This window comes from Hyperolius riggenbachi, chromosome 12, assembly GCF_040937935.1.
Source record: "Hyperolius riggenbachi isolate aHypRig1 chromosome 12, aHypRig1.pri, whole genome shotgun sequence".
NCBI lineage: Eukaryota > Metazoa > Chordata > Amphibia > Anura > Hyperoliidae > Hyperolius > Hyperolius riggenbachi.
In genome coordinates, this window is record NC_090657.1 from 181,500,703 (window position 1) to 181,522,013 (window position 21,311).

The 21,311-nt window shown below is 45.4% G+C and overlaps 1 protein-coding gene across 2 annotated transcripts in view; it reads right to left on the bottom strand.

The window, feature by feature from the left end:
- Positions 1 to 21,311, bottom strand: part of MAPRE1 (microtubule associated protein RP/EB family member 1) — a 51,606-nt gene that overhangs the window by 20,719 nt on the left and 9,576 nt on the right. For both annotated transcript variants that reach the window (XM_068264559.1, XM_068264560.1), the window contains exons 2-3: positions 17,728 to 17,853; positions 2,890 to 3,035 (exon numbers count right to left, since the gene is read on the bottom strand). In XM_068264559.1, the coding sequence (XP_068120660.1) occupies positions 2,890 to 3,035; positions 17,728 to 17,848 (267 nt within the window). In that variant the 5' untranslated portion in view covers positions 17,849 to 17,853. The remainder of the gene's footprint in view (positions 1 to 2,889; positions 3,036 to 17,727; positions 17,854 to 21,311) is intronic.

A 21,311-nucleotide genomic window follows, 5' to 3' on the forward strand; every position in this document is an offset into this window, starting at 1 on the left:
TCATTCTCTCATTGACAATCTCTATTAGTGAAACAGCTACAAGTCATTCTTACAGCAGATGTTATTTAGTATATACAGTGGGATGCAAAAAGTTTGGGCAACCTTGTCAATAGTCATGATTTTTGTGTATAAGTCGTTGGTTATGATAAAAATGTTAGTTAAATATATCATATAGGAGACAGTGATATTTTAGAAGTGAAATGAAGTTTATTGGATTTACAGAAAGTGTGCAATAATTGTTTAAACAAAAATAATATTTAGTAGATCCTTCTTTTGCAGAAATTACAGCCTCTAAACGCTTCCTGTAGGTTCCAATGAGAGTCTGGATTCTGGTTGAAGGTATTTTGAACCATTCCTCTTTACAAAACATCTCTAGTTCATTCAAGTTTGATGGCTTCTAAGCATGGACAGCTCTCTAACACACCACAGATTTTCAATTATATTCAGGTCTGGGGACTAAGATGGTCATTCCCAAACGTTGTACTTGTTCCTCTGCATTAATGCCTTGGGGGATTTTGAGCAGTGTTTAGGGTCGTCTTGTTAAAAGATCCAGTCTTGGCGCAGCTTCAGCTTTGTCAATGGTTCCTGGACATTGGTCTCCAAAATCTGCTGATACTGCGTGGAATCCATGCATCCCTCAACTTTGATAAGATTCCCAGTCCCTGCACTGGCCACAGCCCCACAGCATGATGGAACCACCACCACATTTTACAGTAAGTAGCAAGTGTTTTTCTTGGCATGCTGTGTTTTTCCTCCATGCATAATGCCTCTTGTTATGCCCAGATAACTTCAGTCCACAGCACCTTATTCCAAAATGAAGCTGGCTTGTCCAAATGTGCTTTAGCATACATCCAGCAGCTCTTTGTGCTGTGGGCTTCCTCTGCATCACCTTGTGTAAAGTGCGCCGAATGGCTGAATGATGCATAGTCACTATCTGCAGCAACATGATGTTGTAGGTCTTTGGTGCTGGTCTGTGGGTTGACTGACCGTTCTCACCAATCGTCGCTTCTGTCTATCCGAGATTTTTCTTGGTCTGCCACTTCGAGCCTTAAAGGAAACCTAAACTGAGAAGGATATGGATTTTTCCTTTTAACATAATACCAGTTGCCTGACTCTCCTGCTAAATCCGGTGTTGCCAATACTTTCAGCCACAGCCCCTGAACAAGCATGCAGATCAGGTGCTCTGACTGAAGTCAGACTGGATTAGCTGCATGCTTGTTTCAGTTGTGTGATTCAGCCCTACTTCAGCCAAAGGGATCAGGACTGCCAGGCAACTGGTATTGATTAAAAGGAAACATCAATATCCCTCTCAGTTTAGGTTCCCTTTAACTTGAACGGAGCCTGTGGTCTTCCATTTCCTCAATTTGTACCTAACAGTGGAAACAGACAGCTGTAATCTGAGACAGCTTTCTGTATCCTTCCCCTAAACCATGATGGTTTACAATCTTTGTCTTCAGGTCATTTGAGAGTCGTTTTGAGACCCCCATGTTGCCACTCTTCAGAGAAAATTTAAATAAAAAAAAATAAATAAAAAAAAGGGAAACTTACAACTGACCCCCTTAAATACTCACAATTGTATTCACCTGTGTATGTAGGTCAGGGTCACTGAGCTTACCAAGCCAATTTGAGTTCCAATTAGTTCTAAAGGTTTTGGAATCAAAATGACAACGGCGCCCAAATTTATGCACCTGCCTAATTTTATTTAAAAAATTTCGCACTCTAAATCCAATAAACTTCATTTCACGTGTCTCCTATATGATATATTTAACTGAAATTTATCGTAACCACCAACGATTTATACAGGAATATGACGATCAACAAGGTTGCCCAAACATTCACATCCCACTGTATAAAAGATTCCTGTGTACACATATATACAGGCACAATCAGATATGTATATATGACTTTAAAAATACAGGGACTGCTTTATTAAAGCAGCACAAGTAACTAATTTTGATAAGTTTATCTCATTTTTGTGAACTAAGCACAGCTATTACTGTATATATAAATTTTTTATGACGACCATCATCTGAGAAATAGAACAGGTTATCTTTTCTATTTTGGTTAAAGTTTAAATTATTAGGAGTCAGAGTCTGCATTTTTCCCAGACTCCCCCCAAAATATTGAAAGGTATTTCTTCATGATTTTCTTCAAATCAAGCTTTAACACCAAATTCACAATATCTCAGTATAGTTTAGCCAGGTAGGTGCCTCCAGTATAGTTACCCCCAGTACAGGATAGCTAGGTAGGGGGTCTCCAGTATAGTTGCCCCAGTAAAGGTTAGCTAGGTAGGTGCCTTCAGTATAGTTAGCCAGGAAGCATAAGTGCAGCAGCGGGGAGAGTGAGCATAGCGCAACACCTTCAGCAATCCCGGCATCTTCCTCCCAGGCGTCCGTTGTGTTGGCCCCAAGCTCCCTGTGATGACGCAACTGCATGTCATCACAGGGGGCGCTGGTAGCGACACGAAGGACGCCTGGGAGAGGAAATGGTAAGAGGCTGCGGGAGATCCCAGAAAGTTCCCACAGCTTATATGCACAGGAAGCAGCAGGATGCATAAAATTATACACGTTAAAAAAATATAACTAAAAACATTTCTTATTGTATTCTGTGTGGCCACCTCAACACAGACTCATGTACAGGTGACTTGAGTTACACTTTAGATTTCTCTGTTCATTGTTACAGGCAGTAAACAATCAGTCCACTGTTCCCAAGATGCCAAGTAACTAAGGTGTTGCCAGAAAGCGAAAAGAAAATGCTTTTAATAACTGCTTTTAAACCAGCCTTCACTTGTCTCTGGCATATTTCTTGCAAAAGTGTACATAACCCGCACAGAGGCAGCCGGGCAGGAAATGGTGCAGCGAGCTAGAAACGCTGTCTGATCACACTCACTTTATCGACGCCCATCTTCTTGAAGCCGGCTTGAAGGACTTTGAAGTTCTGGATGTACTCGTGTTCCAGCTTGGCTCCAAATTTCACTTTCTTGAGCGTGACAGATCCAGGAAACAACATGTCCATGAACTGACAGTACATGCTACCTGTGATACACAACAAAGCATTAACTCATAACTCAGCAGGGAGATTTGATAAGCCAGCTGTATAAACATCAGAAGAGTTTCTTAAGAAGGGAACGTTAAGTGAAAATAAACTTATGATCTAATGATGTGTATGTGTAGCACAGCTAAGAAATAGAGCATTAGTAGCACAGATAGGAGTCTCATTATTTCCAGTACAGGAAGAGCTAAAGCATACCTGAGACAAGAAGCTGATTAGTTCTACGCCTGCGCAGAACGCTCCAGAGCACACGACAGCGGCGCAGTGGATGCCAACTTGGCGAGGTCAGCATTTGCAAGAGCGGATCCCGGGTCACTGAAGCTGCGCCGAGGGACATATCGGCTGCCGGGGCTGAAGGAAGCCCCAGTTAAGTAAATCTCATTTACCCTAGCTTTGTCTGCTGTTTCCTTTAGGGAACTTCAGCCTAAACAAACATACTGTCATTAAGTTACATTAGTTATGTTAATTAGAATAGATGGGTAATATAATGTTTTACCCACCCTGTTTTAAAAGAACAGGCAAATGTTTGAGATTCATGGGGGCTGCCATCTTTGTCATGGGGCAGCCATCTTTTTGGTTGAAAGGAGGTGACAAGGAGCAGGAGACAGTTCCAACTGTCCTGTGTCCTGATAACCCCTCCCAGCTGCACACGCTAGGCTTCAAATGTCAAATTCAAAATGTAAAAAAAAAATAAAAAATTGCACCAAAACAGCAGAACGAGAACAACAACATCAGGAATCCCATCATGCTTTGCAGAGCATCAGGGGAAAAAAGCCCGGGCAGTTTTCTTCTGCACAGTTAACAATGAGGCTTGGATAAGAGAAACAAAGTTTTGATGCTGTGAAACTTAAAGAAACACCAAGCCTTTTCAGTGCTGCCAAGTCGATTTTTAGTCTGGAGGTTCACTTTATTAAGCCCCCTTAGGCCTTATTCACATAAGCGATTTTGCTTATTTTAAGTGCTGGCGATAAACAAAAACAAGCCTTAAAGCACATGTGCAATGCTAGCCTACATGAGTATTCTCACATAAGCGATGAGCTTTCTACCCAATCGCAAATGCGGCTCCTGCACCATTTTCAGAGCGTTTGCAATTCAAGTATGGCAAAATCGCTAAGCACTTGGAAAAGCGATTTGCTGAGCGCTTTAATGAATACACAGCTTAGAAAAGCACTTACAAAATCATTAACAAAATCGCTCAGCACTTAGGATTGTGCTGGCGATGTGAACAAGGCCTCAAACGCCTCGCATTATCCCCCGTGTGGCTCCAGCCCCCCGCAATGCAGCCTGAAAGCCTGCCCGAGTCACACTTTCACATGCGCGGCCCATTGTGCTCCCGTCTCGCTTCCACAGTTGGAAGCATTCTGCGCAGTAGCACTGCGCAGACTCAGAAAGCTACCAGGGACGGGGAGCAAGCCTGGTCAGGCATGCACAAAGTAGTGAGACTCGGCCGGGCTTTTGGGCTGAACTGCAGGGGACCGGAGCCACCGGGGAAAAAAAAAAAAATATAACTGAAAATTCTCTTTGCTACTAATGTTCTATTCATCATTTGTACTACACAAAATTCATAGCAAGTTTATTCTTGCTTCAGTGTGACTTTAAAAAGGGGGCACTTTAATATTAGAGGGCATATATTAAATCAGAAATAAATTTACTGCAGACAATCTTCCAGTCAGAGTGATAAAGCAAATAAAGCACTTGAAAGGCCGACACAATGTTGCCCGACTGGCATTGAGACCCAATCCCTCAAACAAAATTGCAGGGCGGAGGCTGTGCAGTCAGCTGTGCAAGTGAGCTATGTGTTCTGCTCTATGTAGAGGAGGTGAAGTACAATGCAATCTCCCATCACTTGGCTAAAGTGATCCACCAGTGTGGACTGCTGGCAGAGTGGTCGGGGGCATTGGGGGCTGCCATACACACTAGATTCTCGCAAGAGGCAGTTTTCAGCCACCTCTGCAGAGTTGTATCTGGCTGTACAGACCTTTACTTGCAGGGAGAAAAAAAAAACCCTCTTTTTGGCAGTGCAACAGTTGGGTTTGCTTCTCATCTTATTTGCTGTCTTTGTCACTCTCTCACATTCATCATGAGCTTGCTGGGCAATCTGTAGTTCAGGGCTGCATAACACTAATAGCAGTACTAGGTGGAGGAGTGGCAATGCCTCCTCTCCCTGCACAGAATAAGCTAAACAAGTATTTATTGCAGTCATGCATCTAAAATTTGACAAAATAGCTAATGTCATGATTTAAAGCCCTGCTGAGTGCCCCCGGGTAAACACGGGCACGGACTAGCTCAGCACAATGTGAACATTTTTTCAATCACGTCTGGACCCCCTGGATTGTAAAGTACTCTCTGGGCCAATCCTCTAGTTCTAATACAGCTCCTACCCCTTCATGAGCATATACAAAGCTCCACCCGACACATTCGTTGAACTACTCTACCGTCTTATCTTTAGTTTGTTTTTGTTAATTTCACCATGGAATCCATTGCCAACAGTTCATTTAGAGCAGTGTTCTCCCCAGAATTTTTTTTTGCAGCCGGGCGGCATGGAAAGTAGCTGGTAGGGCGAGCTGAGAAAAATGCAGGGCCGGCATTTCTCTGCACAACTGCTTACAGCATAGGAGGAGGGGAGCCGATGAGAGCCGGGTGTTCACCAAAACTAGCCGGGTGCAGCACATGGCTAAAAGAGCCTGGGGAGAACACTGTAGAGTATACTTTGTATTTTTGGTGTTCTTGTATTTGCCTTATGGTGATTTAAAGTGGACCTGAAGACTTACTTACCTGGGGCTTCTGCTAGTCCCCAGCAGCCTCCCCCCCCCCCCCTTGTGCCCGCAACGTTACTAAAGGATCCTCCAGTCCCGCACCGCGGCTCAGTTTCTTTGCAACAGACTTTAGAGTCAATGGCCACTGCACCTGCATGGCTGTGGCCGCATGCATCCTTGCTCCCGTCACCAGAAGTGTCCTGCGCAGGAGCAATACAAGAAAACCTACTGCGCAGGATTCTCCCGGCGTCTCTAGCAGGAGCAGGGCTACGCAGGTGCAGTGGTCGACTCAAAGTGAAACTGAGTGGTAGCGAGGAACCAGAGGATAATTTTTTACCCGGGCACAGGCACAGGACATCTGCAGGTGGCTGGTAGAAGGTAAGGGTTTTTTTTCCCAGTGATTTTTTTAACATTACAGATTTCCTTTAACTGTTGTATATTCTGTATACTGCTGTGTGTAGTTCTAAATGTTTGCATTATACCTTCCATTTTGCTCGATCGACCAGAGCTGTGGAGTCGGAGTTATCATAAACTGAGGAGTCAGATCATTTTTGTACCAACTCCACAGCCTGATCAACGCAATTCACCCAGATATCGTCAAGCACCCATACTGGAACACAATTTATCAGACCACCGAATTGCTAGATGTATGGACACCTTTAGTTTACTGTCTAAAATCTGCCTGTATTTTCTCTGGTCCCAACTCTGGCAGTAGAGAAAGTCAGAAAATGAGGGCTGAAAAGGGACACCAGGTTTATAGACTTATGCAGGCTGCCATACTAAATTCCTTTTTAGAAATACCAGTTGCCTAGCAGTTCTGCTGATCTTTCTGGTCAAGTAGAGTCTAAATCTCACACCTGAAACAAGCAACTAACCTTGTCAGAAACATTTTATGCGCATGCATGTTCAAGGGCTATGGCTATATGTATTAGAGGCAGAGGATTAGCAGGACAGCCAGGCAATCTGCACTACTTAAAAGGAAAAAAGGTCAGCCGCCATATGTCTCACCTCAGGGTCCCTTGAAGAATCTAGTGGGCGGCAAGTGAATAACTCTTCTGGCTCCACCAATGAGCCTTCTCTAAACTACACCATCGTTCCCCAGCTTGCTCCATACTGATGCAGATGTGTAAAGAAGAGGACAGGGTGTAATTGCTAAAGAGGTAAGGAGATGCAGAGCTCAAGGATAATCTGATGCACTAGGGGGAGGGGAAAATAAAAAAAAATGCCCAAAGAGTAGGGATGATCAATGATCTAAAGTTTGAATGCAAGGAGAGACTATTTGCATAAGTATATGCAGCTATATTGGAATAACTTCCCGTCCGTTCTTACTGGTCAAGCTGAACAACATTTACATGACATTTAAATACAAGGGGAAATTAGCATCTCAGGGCTGTTACACACCGGAGCGATTTTTTTGACGTTTGCAGGGGGAAAACCGCTTGACTAATAAAAGTGAATAGGGCTAGTACACACCAGAGCGGCTCATTTTTTCCACAAACAAACTCGAGAGCTGCAGCATTTTTTTTTAGATTTGAGGCGTTACTGCCTTAAAGTATAGCTCTGAAAAACGCTGTATCAGTGCGGTTGTCCAGGCGTTTTTGTTGAAGATGTTCAGTAACAGCTTTACTGTAACAATATTTGAAATGTGCTGCACAAAAACGCTTCAAAAACAAACACTAGGCACGTTTAGAAAAAGTCTCTAAACATGCCTAGAATCGCTCTGAAATCTGCTTCAAAAACCTAGCGTTTTGCAGATCTGCTAGAGGTTTTTGGTGTGCACTGTCCACTCCCTTAAACACAATGGGCCTGATTCACAAAGTGGTGATAACCCAGTTATGCCTAAAAGACTTTAGGCGTTATAACCTTTGCACCATGAGTTAGCACCGCTTTGTGCTGGAGATCGTGCAAAGTTTTGCGCGCGCAGTGCACTCAGGGTTTAATGGGCGCATTCTGAGTTTAGGTGTGAAAAAGGGCTTTTCACTGGCGTGCAAACAGTTTGCACCGCTTTGTGAATCAGGCCCAATATTCCAAACCTGATTAGTGCATGGGAAAGAGCTCAGGTGGGTGGGCGTTTGACTTGTAACAGAGGTTAACTTGTTCACAAAGCACACAAAAAAAAACAAAAACAAAAAAAAAAACTGGAGGGTTAGTTTAATGAAAAAGCAGGTCATACCAGCTTTACCATTACTGCTCAGTGATGGGAAGGGGTTGAATGAGGGGAGCAGGGAACTGCAGTCACACGGTTGCCCTAGAGGGTCTCTGACCGGATTATGGCACAAAGTACTCTTCACAAATACCAACTTTAACAGCGATTACAAGGGTGGACTTTCCAGAGGCAATCTGCTATCAACTTTATGCCTGGTACACACAATGAGAATTTCTGGCAGATTTACTACCAGATCGATTTCCAACAGGTCCGATCTGAATTCCGATCGAATTTTTATTGGAGTAAAAAAGGAAAAAAAAATTTGATCGGACATCAGATCAGACTTGTTGGAAATAATTGATCTGACAGTAAATCTGTCAGAACGTTTTATGGTGTGTACCTAGCATTGCACTGGTAATAGAAACCTTCTCCTGCATGTACCTTGTACACAATGCTACAGGATTGATGGACAGATAAAAATTGGAGTTACGGGTAGAAGCTGGCTCTCTGCAATGCTGAGTAAGACGCCAGTTAGACTAGAGACTCACAGGAAATGGGGTTTGTGTGGCCCATGTAATTCTCCATAGTCACCTAAAAGGACTGTCCGGATTGTTAAACAAAACAAAAAAAAAACCGCATGTGGCAGTTGTAGGCAATGCTGCAGGACTGGACAAAATATGCAAGCCAGGAGCCAGCTACACTGATGGAGGAAACCAAACGCTTTCATTCTGAAGAATCTTGGAAGGGCAGGGATTTGCAGGGCTGTGGAGTCTGTACAAAAATCATCTGACTCAGTTTATTAAACCACTGACTCCAGGTACCCAAAATGGCTCAGACTCCTCGACTGACTCCTTAGTCTAATACTTACCAGGGTCAGGCCAGGTGTCGTCACCCCAGGGTGCCAGAAGAGTATTTGCTCAGTGGAATGCACCCCATTCTCCTATCCGGCTGGCACGATCCTTCTGTCATGTCCAGGTGTGAATATGTACAAGCCGCCGGGTGACAGTGTATGGGCCCTGACACCTGAAGGAGAGATGGTACTTTCGCTTTTTACTAGACTTCATGCTTAGATCTAGTAACCTCCTTAGCGGTATGCTCCGGTCTCTCTATGGGGAGGATCGGGTCTGGGCATGAGGAGGATCAGGTCTGGGCGTGACGTCATGTTCGATCCTCCCCATAGTGAAGAGCGGAGCGGTCCAGGGAGGCTGCGCCGATTGCTGGATCCAGGCTGGGTAATGTATAAACAGGAGCGGCGGGGATCAGGGGTTGCCAAACATGTGAACTAGCTAGCCTAGTGCAAGCTAGACTTTTGGAGCAAATAGATCAAATTTAGCTGGAGACAGAAACAAGCAAAACCTCCTGAGTGGTGTAATGCTCAGGAGGTAAAAAAAATAAAAAGTGTGCAGTGTGTGGTAGTAGTGAACAGATAAAAGCAATGAGAGGAATCTATCTTTTGGGCATGTCAGACAGTATATGGCAGGATTTACACTGCCAGCTCATCCCATGACACAGTATGTGGTGCAGTCACATGGCCGGCTCATCCCATGCTGGGGAAAGTGGTGCAGTCACACTGCCAGCTCATCCCATGCCAGGGTATGTGGTGCAGTCACACTGCCAGCTCATCCCATGCCAGGGTATGTGGTGCAGTCACACTGCCAGCTCATCCCATGCCAGGGTATGTGGTGCAGTCACACTGCCAGCTCATCCCATGCCAGGGTATGTGGTGCAGTCACACTGCCAGCTCATCCCATGCCAGGGTATGTGGTGCAGTCACACTGCCAGCTCATCCCATGCCAGGGTATGTGGTGCAGTCACACTGCCAGCTCATCCCATGCCAGGGTATGTGGTGCAGTCACACTGCCAGCTCATCCCATGCCAGGGTATGTGGTGCAGTCACACTGCCAGCTCATCCCATGCCAGGGTATGTGGTGCAGTCACACTGCCAGCTCATCCCATGACAGGGTATGTGGTGCAGTTACACTGTCGGCTCATCCCATGACAGGGTATGTGTCACACACACACACTTGGTTAATAGAACATGCATCCCCCCAGCCATTACTGTAATAGCTCAGAATGACAAGCAGTTTCCAAGCAACTAAACAGAAGCCAAACAGGACAGTAAATAACTGCAAGCCAACTGTCTGCAATTGTTATGAAGAACAAAGCCATTCCTTAGCTTACAGTGTACTGTGGAGCAAACTGAACTTTCTCTGAAGGACAGAACAAAGACTTAAAAAAAAAATCCAACGTAGGTACATAAAGCAACAGAAGAGTCCATCCTATAGTTTTAGTATCTTACGGTTATACCCGGAATAAGCACAGATGTGAATGTCCTGCACACCGGAAGCACAAGATATAAAGCAATGCCTTAATCTAAAGGGCCCATTTCCATAACAAACTTGTTATTGATGTCTGAGAATCCACATGCCAATTATCTCAGAGAATGAAAAAAAAAAAAAAAACAACTTCCTCATTTGCTCCCTTTGTCAGAGGTATGCGAACTGTTGCATTTCACATGCGAGGGCATTGAGAATCATTATGCGCAAAACAAGCCCTAAAGCTTAAATGGCAACTGAATTGAGGTATATGGAGGCTGCCATGTTTACTTCCTTTCAAGCAATACCAGTTGCCTGCCTGTCCTGCTGATGCTCTAATACTTTTAGCCATGGCCCCTGAACAAGCATGCAGCAGATCAGGTATTTGACATTGCCAGATCTGACAAGATTAGCTGCATGCTTATTTCTGGCGCTTCTCAAACCCTACAGCAGCCAAATCAATCAGCGGGACAACCAGGTAATGTGCATTGTTTAAAAGGAAATAAAGTGCAGCTGAAGGGGGTTGTGAAGGCTTCCATATTTAACAGCTGCGGTCTCAGATGTGTGCTGGGAGAAAAAAGGATGAGGATCTCTCAATACATACAGTATATATTTGTATTAAGTCATGCACATAAAGGCTGATTTACTAAACCTTAAAGTGAACCTCCGGACCAAAAATCTACTCAGCAGAACTGAAAAGGCTTTGTGTATAACAGTTTCAAAGCATCAGAACTTTGTTTTTCTTACCAAATCATGATTTTTAGCCAAGCTCCACCCATCAGAGAAAATGGCCCGGGCTTGTTTACCCTGATGCTGTGCAAAGCATGAAGGGAATTTCCCATGTTATTCACGTTGCCTAGCAACTGGGAGGGGTGATCAGTGCACAGGACAGTTGGAACTGTGTCTCATGCTCCCTGTCACCTCCTTTCAACCAAAAAGATGGCTGCCCCCATTAGATCAAACATTAGCCTGTTCTTTTAAAACATGGTGGGTAAGAGATATTACCCAATTAACATAACTAATGTAACTAAATGACAGTATGTTTAGGCTGAAGTTCCTCTAACAAGCTAAACAGTGTTGGTTAAAGGAATGATCCGTTCCACTTACCTGGGGCTTCCTAAAGCCTGGGGCAGCCGTCCTGTGCCCCCGCCGCAGCTTCTGCATCTCCCGGTCCTCTCCACCCTCCACGGCGCAGGTCACGTGGTCCGGCGTCATCTGGACGTTACTGCTCCGCCGGCAAAGAGAACCAGGAGACACCGGAGCTGCGGCGGGGGCACAGGATGGCTGCCCCGGGCTGGAGGAAGCCCCAGGTAAGTGGAACTTTTTAAAATTTCCGCTGATCATTCCTTTAATACAAGTGAGCGCACAATATGCGTGGTCCTGTCAGAGCAGCAGGTGCTCTCAACTTGAGTGTGATCCTTACTACTGCTGCATGATGTGCTGGTAGCGCAACTGCGATACTATACTTCACTAGCACGGCCACTACTACATTAACCTTTTCTGGACCACCTGCATTAGATTCTATGCCGCACTTGTGGCTGTTCTAGCCTATAGCCTATGTCATATGACAGCTGACATCTCCCCTTAGTGATCAGCAGCATATGGGGGGGGGGGGGGGGGGGGAACTGAGCGACCCGGAACTGAGTGGCATTAGGAGCAGAGATGCCGGCCGGAGAAGAGGGGGCTACTGCGGCTCATCGCTGGAGCCTGGAAGGTGAGTGACGGCTGCTGGCAAAGGGGGGGCGCGCAACACCTGCCACCGTGTGTGTGTGGGGGGGGGGGGGGAACGACACTGCCCAGCCAGAGGGGATCCGGCCACCTACCCCCCGGTCCTTAAGATGGGTTAGGCGGCCTGGTCAAATGATCAATTCACGGGAAGGAGACACCGATAGACCTCTTTCCATTTTTATAGCCAGGTTCCCTATGCATGGGCCCCGTATGCGAGTGTTTGTTTTATTCTATTTTACCTCATTTTAATCTAGTTTCACTGTGTTGACTAAAAGCAATCTGCACTCATCCTTTCCACAGGTGGTAACAAGCAATGTATAATTTCCTGGGAGTAACACCTTAATGTTCCTTTGATGACTACCAACGCCACTAAACGTGTCTTGAGCCTATATACACAACCTTATGTGGGTTTTTGGTATCTGGTAAGCCTCATTTCCCATATCGGTAATGAACACATTTTGAGACGGCTTTGGGCACTGTTTTGGCGATTTAATGCAATTCGTAATCCCTTCTAATTGTGGAGACCTGCGCGATTCTTTCCTTTGCTTTCATAGCAGCAGTCATTTTGAAATACCCGCTGGCGTTTTTTTTTTCTTTAATATTCGGTTTAGTCCAAACTTTTTGCAATACACATATGGAAAGCTTGTTTTGTAGCACCTTGCTGCCAGGAAAGAGCAAGTTGCTTCTCCAGCACAGAGCAGATCAGATCACCTGACCCACTCACCTTTTACTCTGGGAGATACAGGTACCCTTAGACCCGGGGCCCACCATGAGCTGTTCCCAGATTTACAAATTATAAGTACTGCAATTGTGTGCACCTCCCCCAATTCTGTGATCGCTCAAAAGATGCTGCATGCAGCACTTTTGAAATGACTGCAGTGAAATCACTTCAGCGGGTCAGGTGGTATAGGGGTTAGCACTCTCGCCTTGCAGCGCTGGTTCCCCAGTTTGAATCCCAGCACTATCTGCACAGTTTGTATGTTCTCCCAGTGTCTGCGCAGGTGTCCTCCAGGCACTCAAGTTTCCTCCCACATCCCAAAACATACAGACAAGTTAATTGGTTTCCCCTTAAGTTGTATGCATATATATGGTGACAAAAAAGGTTTACAGAGATGCAAATAATTCCAATTTCAGGCTGAATAAAATGTGCATTAGAAAGGTATGCAAATCATTGAGCATCTCCAATGTGTAGCAACATTTGGTACACAGGCCAACTGGATCTGTACATTTTGGAATACATTTAGGCCTTTTGCACAAACAGCTGAAGGCAGAGAATTCACTGCCTGTCAGCTGCTCCTGTCCACCGGGATGATGCTTGCAGGCACTCAGCAAGGCCAGTGAACGGACAGCCCTCCATGGAGTTACATCTGAGCATGGCATGAATGCTTTTTAACCACCAGGTAAAGCCGCCTCTTGTCAAATGTAACACTCACATGGTTTCATTATTTAATATGTATATAGCACCAACATCTGCAGCCCTGTACAGAGTATATTCGCTGAAATCACATGCGAAGTGCATGCAGCATTTAGCCATTTTATTGCCAAAAATTGCTTTCCCACATTGTGAAAAAGCAAAGTTTTGTAAAATGCTAGCAGTTTTGCAATTCCCAGTGAGAATGAGGCCTTAAAGTGACCCTAAAGTCAGGAATAAAAGAGTTTAACTCACCTGGGGCTTCCCTCAGCCCCCTGAAGCTGATCGGTGCCCACGCTGACTCCATGAGTTGTCCCTGGACCGTCCGGCGGCGACTTCTGGTTTCGCCGTCACCGGCCGACAGGTGCGTTAAACTCATTTTTTATTCCTGACTTTAGGTTCACTTTAAGGGAAAGGTGCTAAAAAGCAAAAATCTACTTACCTCTTGCTTTCCCCAGCCCCTGGCAGCCGTCCTGTGCCCTTGCTGCAGACCGACCGGTCAGATCTACTTGCGCTTCAGCATGCGGCTCACGGAGTTGTATCAACGTCATTCAGACTGTACTGTGCAGTACAGCCCGGATGACGTCAGCGCGACTCCATGATCTGCATTCTGAAGTGCAGTAGGCATCTTGTACCAGAGGGGACCCCAGGCCACCAGCGAGGAGCAGAGCTGCTGCAAGGGCAAAGGAAGGCTGTAAGGGGCTGGAGGAAGCAATAGGCAAGCAGATTTTTGCTGTTTAAATCACCTCGGACCTTCCCTTTAAAGGGGTTCTGCGGAGGGTAAATAAAAATAAATAACTTACCTGGGGTTTCTGTGGAACACCCCCTAGCTGCCATGTCCTGCGCTGTCCTACTATCATCCATTCCCCGCCGCTGATCCGGTCTAATTATTCCTCTATGTAGGTTGCGGCTGCTTGGCTGTTAAGAGTCTCCCGGAGGTTACTGCACAGGCGCAGTACGAGAAAACTTCATACTGCGCCGTAAGCTCCGGGAGACACAAGCGCACCACTATTAGTAAGTAAGCCGAATGATTGAACGGGACCGGCTGCGGGGAATGGATGATCGTAGAAGGAAGGCGCAGGACATGGCAGCTACGGGGGGGGGGGGTTCCGCGATAGAAGCCCCAGGTAAGTGTAAGTTTTGTTTTTTCACCCACCACAGGAACCTCTTTAAGGTAGCCATACATCTTGCAATGATGGGCAGATTCGATCAAGGGACATTTCTCTAATCAAACCTGATTGAGAGAGATCCGTTGGCTGCCCATAAACCGCATTTCAGCATGAAGTCTCTCTGAAATCAGCTGAGCCCGCCCCATCTTCTGCCTTGCCGCTTTGTATGGATGAGCAATTATACATTACCTAGCTTGTGTCTCTCCAATTATCTGCATACACTGCCGGCGCGGCGGAGGCGGAAGACGGACAGCCATTGCTACACAGGACAGAATGTATAAATGCACATTACAGTACATTTACATATTACACACACACACATTGCAGGAACAGTTCCGGGGGTGGGGGGGGCAGCAGGGGTTCCACGCTCGGCCGATATCGCTCGCCATTACCATTGCACACCTAACCGAGCAAGTCAGCCCTACATCTTGCAGCATGTAGAATCAACTAATGCAACCGACCCAAAATTGGTTGCAATATTGGTAGGGCATGCACTCGCATCAAATATATAATTAATAATGAAATGGGATGTCGATCAGCCGCCAAATGTATGGCCACCTTTAGCAGGATTAGGAGTCTTGCTATAGGAAATGGAGGAGAGAGTGGTACACACAAAGCAACTTCTGGCAGTTGGGGGTAAGGTGGAGAACAATGCAGTCGAGGGTCATCATTTCATGATCACATTGTTATATGCGTTCAGGAAGACACTCTACATAGGAAATGCAGACAAGTTGTGTGCAGTGTAATGTACCCACCTGCTGAAGACCCTACCCACAGCAAGAGCTTGGATGATCAGGGGATACAAGGCAACAAAAGATGCAACGCTCATTCCCTGATCAATCTTCCGTAATCGCACACCACGGGAACAAGAGACAGGTGCAAATGCCACTGAACAATCGCAATAATAAGCGCTGGGTTCAAACAAGATCGGAAAATCCAGCCACTATGGGATCCATCTCGATGGTCGTTCAAAGCAAACGATTTTTCGCTGGTAGTCTGCCGACGTAGAACATACTTTGCTGAACTTTAGTTAAACGATGTTACGAGATACTGCGCAAATCATCAAAGATTCATCACGAAAAAAATTCTGGCGGGTATGAGTCTTTAAACTAACAAGGCTTCCTGCTCTCTGTGCTTGAGTCACAAAGCCACGATAACTCATCACGGTCGTGCCAGCGTACATAATGGTTTTCGCACGCAATTGTGAATTTTTGCACGAACCGACCGTTTTTGCATGAAAATTCACGTTGTGCACGGAAACCGTTTAGTTCTAGCGCTCGCAAACAACTAGTGTGACCATGATAAGAGTTATCACGGCTTTGTGAATCAAGCCCTATATACGATCAATATTTTGACTGGGGTATCAATTGAAAGTGCCATTGGTTCGATAGATTTTCATTAGATTAGATATTACATTCAAAATAAACATCTAATCTATGAAAATAACTAAATACCACTATCCCACTAAACTATTAGGTCCCCTCCACCATCACCTCTTTGTCACCTTTCTTAGGTTTCCTTCTGTCAAAACAGGGTTTTTTTTCAAACCTACACACCAAAGGCTGAAGCTGGAGAACAGCAATCCTGCTACACAGTAACCTACCAGACACCTGAGGGAACTCCTGATTGGGGACTGAGCAGGAGCTCACAGCTCTCCACATACAGCCAACTGAGACGTCTATGGAGTGCGGATTCACTTGGAGAGATGAAGGGTGACATTGTTTTATAGGTTACCTTCTCTCTCTCCCCCATCACTACATATAATGTGTTGGTTATGAGACTGAGAAGGCCGGTCTGACTACAGAGCTCCTCCCATCCCTCTTATTTGGACAGCAGATTGGATCTGTGGAGGTCACTTTAGTGGTATATGGAGACTCATTTTGAATATCGCAGACTGTGGACATTTGCATATTCACAGCAGTGCACAGATCAGCATACCGCGTTAGGATTGGTTTTTCCCACAAGAGCATACGGTTTGTATATTTATGAGTCAGGTCTGAGTCTACTGCCATACACTTAAGGGCAATTCTAAAAGCAAATAAAAACATTGAAGCCTGGAGCAATCTAGAGATGGCATGTTTAACAGCAGGACCCCTTTAACTGGACTGCAAAATGCTGAACAGAGCTCAGGCTGTGATGTGCATAGGCTGCTAGCTTCCTGCCAGATAGGACACAATGAGCTACTTCATCACTTTAGTAACCTTAGGGCTATAGTAAAATGTATGACAGATTTCCACTTTAAAGGGAACCTAAACAGAGAAGGATATAGATTTGTCCATTTGAAAGACTACCAGTTGCCTGACTCTCCTGCTGATCATGTGTCTGATACTTTTAGCCACAGTTCCTCAACAAGCATGCAGATCAGGTGCTCTGACTGAAGTCAGACTGGATTAGCCACATGCTTGTTTAAAGGTGTGTGATTCAGCTACTACTGCAGACAAAGATCAGCAGGACTGCCAGGCAACTGGTATTGTTTAAAAGGAAACATCCATATCCCTCCCAGTGAAGGTTCCCTTAAAAGTGAACCAATGTCCAGCTATTTGTACCCGTCTCTTCCTTACTCAATGATCTGCTCCCATTAGTCAGCACCCAATAATTATGTCCCCAATGTCACATGACTAAAAATTGTGACAGCCTTATGGGGCAGCTTAGTGAGGAAAGCACAATCACCTCCTCAGCCCGACTCCCAATCTATCAAAGGATAGAGCCATGCTTGAAGGTAAAACCTGATGCTACATCATGCAGGGCTGTGGAGTCTGAGTCGAGGAGTTGGAGTAAATTTGGGTACCACTGCGACAAAACATGCAAAAATCTAGAGGAATGGATTGGTTTCCCACACTGGGTGGCAATCTATGGGCTTGATTCACTAAGATGGTTAGTTTGAGCAGCGCGCTACCCACACTTTGGCCTAATAGGCTGCCTGTCACTTGACAGGCAGCCTATAGGGTTAAGGCTAATTAAGTTAGCAGCGCACTTTAGCAGCTTAGTGAATCAAGCACTATGTATGCCCACCTTAAATCAGATTTACACCTGGCCATCAAGAAATTCCATTTGTGGCATATTACTACCACATTTCCAGCAGCTGTTACAGTACCCCTGAGTGTGTACGTCCCATGAGAAGGCCCCAGTAAGGGAGGTCTGTGCGGCTTACCTGAACAGAGCTGCTCTATCTTGGTCAGGTTCAGTTGCAGAGACTCGTTGATCCATGCCAGCATGTCATGACGGCTTAGATTGTCACTTGTCACTGATGTGGAATAAACATTAACAGCCATTTTATCTATAAAAAAGCCCACACAAAATGTGTAAGTATTTAAAAAGTAAAAAGAAACACCAAAAGTATCTTATTAAAACCATTTAAAATGATTAGTGGTAAACACACACACAGGACTACAGAGGCAGCAAGGTGTCAAATCTCTTAAAAGATCTTTATACTTCACTACAAAGGTTTTGTTTTTTCCCCCCATATTGTTTACCCCTTTTTCTTCAGCTCCACAACACAAAGTTTGAAAATATCAACGAACTGGGCCTTAGCAGCGGTTTAGGGTCGACTGCACCAAAAATCCAACGTGCATACAGATATCCTGCGAACGCAGAGATCCAGCATGCTCATTCTGGGAACAGCAGCCAACCCTCCCCCAGCTTACTTATTACTTAGCCCATCCACCAGAAGCCACTTAGTTGTGCATATGCAATCATCCCACCACCCTCTCCAAAGTATCGTATATACTTGTGTACAAGTCTACCCCCCCCCCAATTTGCCCCTGAAAACGCCATAATGTGTGACCAGTGCATAAGCAGACCCCTCCCCCCCCCCCACACACACACACACTGTATGTGGTGAATGTGATGCAGAGTGCATGTGTATGATTATGCATAATATGTATAGAGTCTATATGGTGCAGTGTGTTGTGAAGTGTACGTATAGCTACCTCTCCTGGTCGGCCATCTTCCCGGCCCCCTTACAGCTCTGCACTTGCTAGATCCAGGCTTGAGTGTCTTCTGGTCTGTGGTCAGCCATCTGTGGTCCAATCTCCCTGGGAATTTAGTACTCGCTGCAGTGTATGGAACTGCAAGGGAAACAGGAAGTGGCTCCCCAGGGCAAGAAGAAAATGAAACCTGTTCATCTAGCAAGCAGAGCTGCACAGGAGACACTGCCAGGAACGAGGAGAACTATACCCACACACGACTCGCATGTAAGCCAACCCCACAAACCGTCCCCCCCCCCCCTTTTGGTACACTTTGTTCCCAAAAATTCAGCTTATATGCTAGTGTATACGGTACGTTGTTGCTTGGCTGTAATCAAAAGGGCACACCTGTATAAACTAGGGGGCCAGAACTGCCACCCTAGAGTTTTGATCACCAAGAACAGTAATAGTGTAGGTGTGCAAATTAATAAGGACCTAGCCGCTCACTCCGCTCTTCCAATGAACTTCGCCTAACCGCCCCCCGCATCACCCAGTCCCATGCACGCCTCCAGGACTTCTCAAGAGCTGCTCCAACACTATGGAACTCCCTACCTCCACCCATTAGGGCAGCCCCCTCCTTCAACATCTTCAAGAAAGCCCTCAAAACTCACCTTTTCACTCTGGCCTACTACCCCTCACAAGTGCTCTAAACCTACAGCTGAACTCTGGTCCCCTACCATTTGTGTCCTTACCTCTCCCTCTAGATTGTAAGCCTTTGGGCAGGGTCCTCCTTTTGTGTCCTACCTGATCTGGCACCTCCATTACTGTGAACCCATGCCATGCATTTGAGTGAACCTAACTTGCCTAATCTCCATGCTTCATCCAGTGACTGACTAAGCATTACCTTGTACTAATACTGTGCGGTGTGATCTGGTTTTCTTGTATTCCTGTATTGTCATATTGCTGTATGTCACCCCTAAATATTGTCTGTAACCTAAATTAATGTTCAGCGCTGCGTAATATGTTGGCGCTTTATAAATACAATAATAATAATAATAATAATAATAATAATAGAAGGTCCCCTGCATGCATTTAAAAAATGCATAGGAAAATCTGGGCACAGCATGAAGCAAAAAGGCAGATCACCCTGCTCTTGCACATTTCCTAGCTATTTTCAATACCATTACTCTATTGATAATCGGACATAAACCAAACTTTAATTCAAAATATTTAGTTGCACCACTCTGACACATACAAAGATAAATAAACACTCCTTCAAGCCTATGAGCGTTTCAGTGCATGATTTTCACCCTTCTCTTTCTATAACTAGGGTTATACAGGTGGCAGCCATTAGCAATTCCTCCTTTGCTGCACACTATCTACTCCACCAGTTTGCAAGATTTTTTCCCGGCAATTTGAAAGGAAGGGAGGGGTTTCTCCAGTAAATGTAAAATATTTGATATTTGTCATCATGCAGCTGAAAAAAGGCTGCTATTAATATAATTTTGAAAATAGATTTCTGAAATCTTGTATTTTTAATTTGGGTCCACTTTAAGGGGGCTCCAGCTATTACTGGCAGGTGAACTAGGCAGTTTATTGCAATTTGGGCTCTGGCTATTGCCGACAACCATATTACTCAAATGCCACCAGAGCCATAATTCCCTTTACAGCCTATGGCAGCACCCAAGTTACCTGCCCGCCCCTCTCAAGAGGACCTCCAAAGATACAGCAATGGTATTAAAATGGGGCTCCAGTCAATTCCTGAAGGTGGGCCACCAAGTCATTTCAGCATCTCAACCTCTGGCAGTCATTTCTGCAAGTGGAAGTAGCGGTTTTGTAATTCCCCGCTGAATAGCATTATGTTGCGGGGGAGAGTAGAAGGGATTTATTTAGAACGAGGCCTTATAACACGGAAAAGGCATAATGCTTGGCAGGACTCAATTCCTCAGATGACTGTTTGAGGCAGAGGCCGTACATATGCAATGCTAGCTTCCAGACTAGCAACATGTTCTGTTGCTATGAGGTAACCCCCTTCTGAGAGTGGCACACGAGGAGCTTCAGAGTACTGAAAATACCCTGAGCATTGCCCTCAGCTTGGCCGAGTCAACCTGTTGACTATTAGCGCGCCACAGAGGACACCACCCCCCCCCCCCCAAAAAAAAACCAATTACTCTGCCGTCGCTATGACAGCAGAACTCAGTAATCCGGTCAGGAGCAGTTTCATTGGCTTCTGACCCTGTGGGCCAATGAAATAGTCCCATGACTGGCTCACGGAGCTCTGCTGTCATAACGACAGAGCAAGAGGGCTTTAGAGATAGGTCCATGCGGCGCAACGTTGGTGAGCCCCTTTTTTCGCACCAACAGTCTCTGGTCCTTAAGGCGCCAAATGGTACTCAAGTGGTTAAAGTAGGCAAGGGCAAACTTGGCCCTCCAGCTGTTAAGAAACTACAAGTCCCACAATACATTGCATTAGTCTTACAGCCAGTCATGACTCAAAGGCAAATGCATTGTGGGACTTGTAGTTTCTTAAAGCGGACCCAAACCAAAATATTTTTTAATTCAAAATATGTAGTTGTACCACCCTGCCACATACAAAGATAAATAAACACTCATTCATGCACATTAACATGTCAGTGCATGCCTTTTTTATTTTTCTGTTCATAACTAGGGTTAAACAGGGGCAGCCATTACTTCCAAGCTCAGTAGGAGGTTCAAAATCATGGGTGTATTTTGTCATCAGCTGCCCTCCCACACATGGGTGTTGTCCATGTGAAATCTCACATCACCGACATCAGTCCTCTCCTTCTGCATCTGATGCGGCAGACTCTCC